Source organism: Polyodon spathula, chromosome 19 (assembly GCF_017654505.1).
Source record: "Polyodon spathula isolate WHYD16114869_AA chromosome 19, ASM1765450v1, whole genome shotgun sequence".
Classification (NCBI taxonomy): Eukaryota; Metazoa; Chordata; class Actinopteri; order Acipenseriformes; family Polyodontidae; genus Polyodon; species Polyodon spathula.
The window spans coordinates 29,605,714-29,614,275 of NC_054552.1; the positions used below are offsets into that span (position 1 = coordinate 29,605,714).

The 8,562-nt window shown below is 43.4% G+C and overlaps 1 protein-coding gene across 3 annotated transcripts; it reads left to right on the forward strand.

The window, feature by feature from the left end:
- The first annotated feature begins 27 nt into the window (after positions 1-27).
- On the forward strand, positions 28-8,542 carry vps33b (VPS33B late endosome and lysosome associated). 3 transcript variants are annotated; one of them, XM_041218354.1, is made up of 24 exons: positions 29-132; positions 401-552; positions 821-901; positions 1,412-1,473; positions 1,757-1,806; positions 1,909-1,976; positions 2,161-2,206; positions 2,327-2,421; positions 2,649-2,753; positions 2,867-2,957; positions 3,326-3,403; positions 3,513-3,586; positions 3,657-3,743; positions 3,848-3,938; positions 4,324-4,398; positions 4,689-4,753; positions 4,984-5,038; positions 5,128-5,174; positions 5,398-5,530; positions 5,730-5,803; positions 5,885-5,986; positions 6,082-6,154; positions 6,402-6,524; positions 7,174-8,542. In XM_041218354.1, exons 2-24 carry the CDS (start codon positions 457-459, stop codon positions 7,251-7,253), a joined length of 1,851 nt encoding a protein of 616 aa, XP_041074288.1. In that variant the 5' UTR covers positions 29-132; positions 401-456; the 3' UTR covers positions 7,254-8,542. The 3 variants fall into 3 exon arrangements, with proteins under 3 accessions (XP_041074289.1, XP_041074288.1, XP_041074290.1); XM_041218355.1 differs by lacking the exon at positions 821-901 and having other exon boundaries at positions 28-132; XM_041218356.1 differs by lacking the exons at positions 4,984-5,038; positions 5,128-5,174.
- The last annotated feature ends 20 nt before the right edge of the window (positions 8,543-8,562 follow it).

The window sequence follows — 8,562 nt, forward strand, 5'->3', positions numbered from 1 at the left end:
CTTGGTTGCGGTCGTACCCCTTGGTTTTGGGTCCGTGCTACAAAGTCTACCGTAACCTTGCTTCCGCAAGAAGGGAGAGCTTGCAGGCAGGCCGAGTCATGGATTGATGTCAGAGAAGGTTTTGTTTTTAAGGTAAGGTTTTCTCATATTTTGGGTCTGACATAGATTTTTGTTTTATGTCCCGAAATTGTCTTTTTTTTTTTTTTTTCCTCTCAGAAAAGAAAATATTGATTGTATTCATTATTGCATGTAGTAAAATTAATTACACGCGATGATGTTTTTTAAATAATGGCTTCCCGTTCTTTTTGGTGTTAAAATATTATGAAACCAACTCGACTTCGCATTGACATTTCAGTTCATATCCTGCATAACCTGTGTTGTAAACTGTCATTCGCCGCAGATTTGTACTTTTGAGACCTCTTGTTGTGCCTGGCGGGGTGGAGCTGCCTGGCCCCGATGGCTCTGAACAGCAGACGGGACGCCCCCGAACCGCCTGACTTCTCACACCTCAAGAGGCTGGCACGGGATCAGCTGATTTACCTGCTGGAACAGGTGTGGACAGGGCTGGCATAGTAAAGTGGTTCATTGAGTGTTATACTGGTGCTTGAATGAGTGATCTGTGCCGCTTGCTGATGGTGTATTGTTGTCTGGCTTTCAGCAGCAAGCATGAAAGATATTTGTATAATATCTTAATTCTCTTTGAGGTAGTATCTCGTACGTTGGTTAATGTCGGGGCTCCCCGCACGAGAGAAGCAGACGCTTTCCCATCCTCACAGTGATGGTGTCACACAAAACTGTAAATAGCCCCTTTTTTTCTCAGTTACCCGGGAAGAAGGACTTATTTATTGAAGCAGATTTGATGAGCCCCCTGGATCGGATCGCCAATGTCTCCACCCTGAAGGTGCATTGACCTCTTACCTGTGCACAGATGTATATAAGTCCCTGTGTGTGTGTGTGTTTCAAGCTATAGCTGCAGTATTTATATGACTGCTTGGTATTTACTATTCAACCTCCAAATCTATGTTATACAGCAAACCAACAGAGAAAATTAAGGAGTATCTTTTCTAGTACTTTACCAGAATCTTTACATGAGCCTCAGCATTGATGATGCAAAAAAACAGCTGAGGACACAAACTTGGTGTCCTCATAGCTAGTTACAGCCATGAGTGTACTATGTATGCAGTATACATAGTAATATAGAATTGGACTGTGTCAGTGACTGTATTATATGAATTGCATAACAAAAAAGTGTCAACAACGCACAAAAACAACTGCCTTCCTCAATTAATATGTTGGATAAGGGGGAAGGGTATATTTCAGAGTCGTTCATCTTATTGACATTGGAATATGCAGTTAACCTTGTCATTCACCCCTGTTATACTGCAGAATTATGTGTCTTTTTTCTTTCCAGCAACATGAAGTGGATAAACTGTACAAACTGGAGAACAAGCCTATTGTTAGCACCTGTGACCAGTGAGTATCATAACACACTCCACTGCTTTCGGATTGTTTGACAGCCATGCAGTCATTATCAGTAACGCATTATTTGTCAATCTGTGCGTCCCCTGCACTTTGCAGAAAATGGAGATTCAGGATATTCATTTAACATTGAACTGAATTGGTCTACACTTATTTGGTGGTATATTTATTTGGGAAAGCTCTTAACGACCTGCAAGCTTCACACTTCACAGTTTAGTCTGTGCTTGCTCATATCTGTCTCGAAAGATTCCTGACATTCTCTCTGTTTTCTCCACAGGCTGTGCTTTCTGATCCGGCCCCGAATACACAGTGTGAAGTGGATTGCCAGTGAGTGGGAGGCAATGCATGTGTGTGTGTGTGTGTGTGTGTGTGTGTGTGGTAGCCTTAGTAAACAGAGCTGAGGTGTAATTTCCATTTCTTTTTTGCCAGATATTGTAAACACAGACAAAGCAGCTGGGAGATTTAGAAGATACAAGCTCATCTTTAGCCCACAGAAGGTGAGTTCTGAGGAGCTGTCCGTCTGTCCTCACTCTACTTCGCTGTCCCAATGTCTGTCCCCATCTCTTACTGCACATGTAAACCTACAGTATTCCTGTAGACAAGTGTCTGTCAGTGTACTAGTACGTGCTTGACAATCAGTGGCCTGGTTCTGACTGACCCAGTCTGTCTGATCTGTTTCAGTTCTACGCCTGCGAGACGATTCTGGAGGAGCAGGGGATCTATGGAGGTAGATGCACAGCAATTCAGATATCTTTTAAACGCTTGGTCCAACTCATCAGTCTAGTAGTCGTAGCCAAATTTTGTCTACTGGATTAGGACCTAATTACAGATACTGTTCTTCTTTCAGATGTGAGCTGTGACGAGTGGGAGTTTTATCTCTTGCCACTGGATGATGACCTCATCAGTCTAGAGTTGCCTGAGTTCTTCAGAGACTACTTTCTGGTAAGGAAACACAGGCATCCACAGGTACCCCGTTGCTTGTCAGCTTGCTTTATATAGTGTGAAATTCAAAAGCAATGATCTTACTTTATTAGCTTTGCTCTTTGAGGAGTTAATTTTTGCTTAAATCTGTCTATAAATATTTCACATTCACTAGGGCAGTGTCGTCCCCCCCCCCCCCCCCCCCCCCCCCCCCCATGCTGGTTCTATAACCACTCTGCTGTCTGCAGGAGGGAGACCAGCGCTGGGTGTCCACAGCAGGCAAAGCCCTGCACCTCCTGCACTCAGTTTACGGGCCCTTCTCAAAGATCTATGGGATCGGCAGGTGTGCCAAGGTAAGCTGTCGGCATATTAGGACTTTGCTTAGATTATGGGCATGTGATTAGTCTCAAAGCCAGCTCAGAGGTGTCAAGTACTCGCATCTGTCTGTCTCTCCTGATTGGTTTAGATGACCTATGAGACGTGGCGGGAGCTTGTGGAGGATGGGGAGCAGAGACCCCGGCAGCCTGAGGTTGGGAATGTCTTCCTCATTGACAGAGGTAAGGAGTGCCTTCCAGGGAGGGTTTGGGGGAGTTTCCTGTTAGTTTAACCTTCAAGTGGTTGACTTTTGCAGTTCTAGTAAAGATATACGAACTTTAAATTGAACTTTGAATATGGTTTTATATTGCAGTGATTCACTCGCATGAAATAAAGAATGTGCTCTCAGTATTTACACCAGCTGTTTATAATGCAGTAGTAGAATCTTTTTCACAGATCAAAGTTTGTTGTTTATAAGGACTGCTTAGAAATGTGCAATGTAAGCACTGTGGCTCTGCATTGCTGTTGTATTTAAATACTGAAGCATTACTTTGTTTGCTTTTGAAAGGGAGTAAGTGGAATAAAATATTTAATTTTCTCTCTCTTGCAGATGTGGATTTTGTGACTTCGCTCTGCTCCCAGGTTGTGTATGAAGGACTCGTTGATGATATTTTCAGGATTAAATGTGGCGAGTACTTTAACATTCCCCCTCAGCACAGAATATCCAACCCCTTGGGCTAGTGGGGCTGGTGTTCTTTACTACAAAACTAATTCTGCTTTGGCTTCCATCTCTGCAGGATGCGTTGAGTTTGGTCCTGAGGTCACTTCTTCTGACAAGAGTTTGAAAGTCATGCTGAACTCCAGTGATAAGGTGAGTGGCTGCTGTTTCCAACGTGGGTCCTGTGTTCTAAATATTAAAAGAGAGGGTGTCTGTATTTCAGGTCTTCAATGAGATCCGGAATGAACATTTCTCCAACGTCTTTGGGTTCCTGAGTCAGAAAGCCAAAAGCCTGCAGACCGCCTACGATGTGAGTGCGCCTCCATGCCTTAAGAAATGTAATCCAGGAGGCATTTTGACTTTGTCGCCTTCTTCAGTGTAGCATCTCTCTAACACTGTCTCCTGTCTGTACAGAAGCGCCGTGGAATGGATATCCAACAGATGAAGACGTTTGTCTCTCAGGAGCTGAAAGGGTTAAAACAGGATCACCGTCTGCTGAGTCTGCGTACGTGACCTTCCTTTCTCCACTAGGCATCTGAACACCAGCACCCTGATCTTTAAGCACCCTGCCCTCTAGCACTGTCTCTGATAAAGTGCTGCTTCCCACAGCATCCTCGCACTTGGGCTTTCTGAGCTTAACACTGACAATCCACCACATATGAATTATGTATTTGCATTCATAAATCATTCTCTTTGCGGTGTTTCTGAGGCATGTGGATTATTCTGTAAGCATTCATTTAACGAGATCCGTATTCCTTATGGTATTATTTTTCAGTTGAAGTCAGAATGTACTAGTCATTCCTTTTGTGTTTATAAATGCATTCTTTTGCAATGAAAAATGCGCTGCTTTTTCCTTATCCCTTCTGATGTTAGCAGGTTCTCTTTTTCAGATATCAGTGCCTGCGAGTCCATCATGAAGAAAAAAACCAAGCAGGACTTTCAGGAGCTATTGAAAACCGAACACTGTGAGTGTGTCTATGTCTGAGTTTACATGTGAATCTGTGCTTCTGTATGGGTGGGACATTTAATACCCATTAACCCTATTAAGAGCTCTTACCTCTGAATACGTATTCATTGCCTCTTAAAAAAAAAAAAAAAAAAAAAAAAAAAAGGCAAAGGATTTTAGTAAGCAATGGCAAAAATGATCCATTTATCTCCAGTGCAGAATGACAGACCATTGGGGTATTTCTTCATCAACATGGGTTTCTGCAAGAGTGACCAATAATGACTCCTTTTCTTCTGTTCACTCGTACAGGTCTGCTGGAAGGGTTCAATATCCGAGAGAGCATCAGCTACATAGAGGAGCACATCAACCGACAGGTGAGTGAGGACACCGCACTGGCCAAAATGGGCAGCGTAAGAAAGGGACTGACTGTACTGGGCAGTTAGAACCACAGATGTAAAGCTCTTCTTGAGAGTGCAGGTGTGATTGTAATGCTGGGATGTGAGATTTATTTGGTGTCGGGCACACTTTACTATTTTCAACGATACTCTCTCGCCTTGGGTTCCCTTTCGGTTCAGTAAATGAGCGTTCCTGATTCCGTTCACAGGTTTCTTTGACCGAGAGCCTGCGGCTGCTGTGCCTCCTGTCCCTCACGGAGAATGGTGAGGCTGTGCAGAGATTTGCCAGTTTGCACTCTGTACACTGAGCCTTTATTTTCCATCATTTCCTTTTGTTTTTTTTTTGGTTTTAGGTTTAATTCCTAAAGATTATCGAAGCCTGAAAGCTCAGTACCTGCAGGTGAGTTTTTGGAGAGCACCTGTGGGATTAAGAGAGCAGGCTGTATCGCTTTACTCCTGCATGGAAGGTGTGGCGAAGGCTGCTGGGTGTCTGTCCTGTGGTGTGGGTTGAATGTGTTTTATCTCCCTGCCTGAGGGCGGTTGTCTAAGATATGTGCGTCTCTCTCTCAGAGCTATGGCACAGAGCAGTGTGGTTGTCTAAGATGTGTGTGTCTCTCTCTCAGAGCTATGGCACAGAGCACCTCCTCACCTTTGCAAACCTGCGAAAGTTGGGCCTGTTGGTGGAGCAGCAGCCTGGAGACACCATCACCGCCATGGAGAACAAAGTGGGCAAACTCGTCACCGACAAGGCTGTAGGTGAGACAATCCGACAAAAGAGGTCATACAGACAGATAGACAGCCACTTATGCAACAGTGGCTGAGCCAGACCGCAGTACCTTTCTGACCAACCGAAAGCAGTAAGCAGACATCCCATCATTTTTACCCTTTAGGCATATGGTTCAGCCAGTGCCTACACTGTCTACTCACCTTGGTTTGTTATTGAACTGTTTTTCAGGGAAGTTAACAGATGCCTTTAACTCTTTGGCGAAGAAAAGCAATTTCCGAGCACTGAGCAAAAAGTTGGTTCTGGTGAGTAGCACAGCGACGGTTCGTTTCGTTTAAGCAGGTGGGGAGCAGTGCTGCCCAGTGTAACAGTGTCCTTGTCCTCAGATCCCCAAGGTAGACGGAGAGTACGACCTGTGCACCCCGCGAGACATGGCCTACATCTTCAGCGGTGCCTACGTGCCTCTGAGCTGTAAGCTGGTGGAGCAGGTATGTGGCAACAAGCAGGGAATTATCAAATAACATTCAATAGGAAAGCTCTTGGGGTGAGTGCAGCGCTGATGTGACTCTGCTTGTCTCTGCAGGTTCTTGATCGCGGATGGACTGGACTCGAAGAGGTGACTCGCCTGCTCAATGGGAATGAGTTTGCAGTCACAGGTAAGAGAGTGAGTTAGAGGTTTGAGTGAGGTCATCTATATACGTTGACTACGTTTTTACTCTAGGTAACATAAGATGACCAATTTGTATAACAAATATACATTTATATATATATACAATGCCGTTAATGTAGAAATGCAGAATCAAGTTCCTGCCTTAACGATGGAACTGCTACACTGTTAATGTGTGTAGTCTGTCCCTTTTAGTGCCAGTTGCCTTAAACTTATGCTTTGCTTCCTCCCTCCAGCAGGTGGCAGTGGTGGCGAGATGAAAACCAAGCACGATTCCCAGCGGCTCGTCTTCGTCGTGTTCCTGGGCGGCTGCACCTTCTCTGAAATTTCAGCCCTGAGATTCCTGGGGAGAGAGAGAGGTATGCAATGCTGAATCAGAGAGACGGACAGGTGTTAAAAGTTTTTAGAAAAGCTGCCTTCTACTGCTGCAGGAGTGTGACTGATTGCCCATGCTCAATCACATTTGTCTTCCAGGCTGAGACATTTCTTTAGTTTGTCTCTGTGCAGCTTTTTGGCTTCAAACAGATTTCAGTGGGCTTGCAGCTCAAACTTCTTTTGTGGAATATAACTAAAGTAGGCTGGAAACAAGGCCTGCATTCTGGTCAAAGAGTGCTCAAAAGGCATACTGTAGTGAACATACAACACAATGTAATATTTGAAACATGATTCTTGTACTGTAGATGCCATTGCATAACTATAGATAGTGATACAATAGGTACAGGTGTAAATGTTACAGATAGGGCAGCTACAGTGCAGCGTAGTCATTGTGTCAGTTCTAGACTTATTCTTTAGGCTTAGTTTTACTAGATTGTAGTCAATCTGAAGGACTGCAGATATAAGATGCATATTTTATATTTTATAATATGAACGAAAGCCTGCACTGTTAAAGACCAGAATGAACTGTGGATTACCAGTTACACAGTACAGTATGGATTTGATTGGAGACAAGTTGCAGGAAAAAAATAAAATCAAGACCTTGCTTTGTTTTGTTTTTTTCCATTTATAAAGGCTACAAATTCATCATCGTGACAACAGCCATCACCAACAGTGCCAGGCTGCTGGAGTCCGTGCTGGACAGTCGGGTGTGACCCTGGGAGTTTCCTGGGACAGGGTTGATGTAGTATGGTCCCTTCCTACTGAATGTGAAAAGGGGGCCCATGAAGCTGGCTGCAGGAGTGCACACCAGGATGCAAGTCTGTATTGTGCCAAACTGTACAGGAGGAGGAAAATAGCTAATGTGTATTCCTCTGCTTTGTGACCTTTCTGCCAAAATCGGACCTAGCTCAAAGTTATTGTTAGCCAAATGTGTGACTGTAAATATCTCAGCCAGTGGTAAAAGACTATCAGCTCACCTATGTTAGAGAATCTTGTTTTTGCGCAGAAGTTGGAAGTGTGTGACCTTTTTACTATACAAAACACAGTAATTTCAACTAACTGCTTGTTTCACAGACCCACACTAATGTTAGTCTACCTTTCATAAGATCAGGTAAGATTTCCACATACTGTTAACAGACGGGTTTGCCAGTGCCAAATCCACCTGGGACTGTTCCCATCAAAAACAAGAATCAACCCACTTGAGCTGAAGAAACTAGAGGCGTTCCGATATTCTCTTAAGCTTAACTGGGATCTTCACAGAGGGTAAGTGAATGCACTGTACAGACCACAGACTGAGAACCCGTTCTCTCCAGTGCAACCTTAAAAAGAAGGGCTTACGTTTTCAAATCCCATTTTAAAACCGTTTTTTACACATTTAAAGATTCTGCTGTTCTAGTTGTTGTCTTGTAAGTCTATGCTGGAAATACCTCTGCAGATGGTTCCTGTAAAACTTTGAGTTTAACACTGTTTGGCACGTGGTCATGACTCCTGCAGGAGCAATCAACCAACAAATAAGAATTGAAGGTCAAGCAAGCAGCACTCAGTCACAAAAATACTTTTTCTTCTTGAGTAAGTCAGGCTCTTTTATGCCTAGCAGCATTAGTTACCCCAAAAAATTCATTTATTGGTGTGGGAAAAATTAAGATTCAGATGCCACTGGCCTTGTCACCTGCCTCAAGTCCTTTTAGTTTGTTAGGATCAGTGTCAAATGTGATTCTCAACAAAGGGAATGATTCTTCATTATGACTTATTGGATCAAATGTAGTAATCATTTGCTAGTGCATTTTCTGCACATTTGTTTTCTAAACGGCAACAGCAGGAAAACGTGGTTAATGTTAGAGAATAATTTCATAGCGGTCAAAATGGTATTGTCTAATGAAAAGATCTGTATCAAAGGTGTTTCTTGACAGTTCCATCACTTAAAACCGTGTACACTGGACACATGCAAATCATTTTTCAGCATGCATTATTGTTCAAGTTCCAATTTTCCAGATTATATTGATTTTTTATTTCAATATAAAG

Bases quoted from the DNA above. Each gene is read 5' to 3' on its own strand.
- vps33b (XM_041218354.1), top strand. From the start codon at position 457: ATGGCTCTGAACAGCAGACGGGACGCCCCCGAACCGCCTGACTTCTCA. The intron at 2,754-2,866 runs GTAAGCTGTCGG...TGATTGGTTTAG, and splicing joins GGATCGGCAGGTGTGCCAAG to ATGACCTATGAGACGTGGCG. The intron at 5,039-5,127 runs GTGAGGCTGTGC...TTTTGGTTTTAG, and splicing joins CCTGTCCCTCACGGAGAATG to GTTTAATTCCTAAAGATTAT.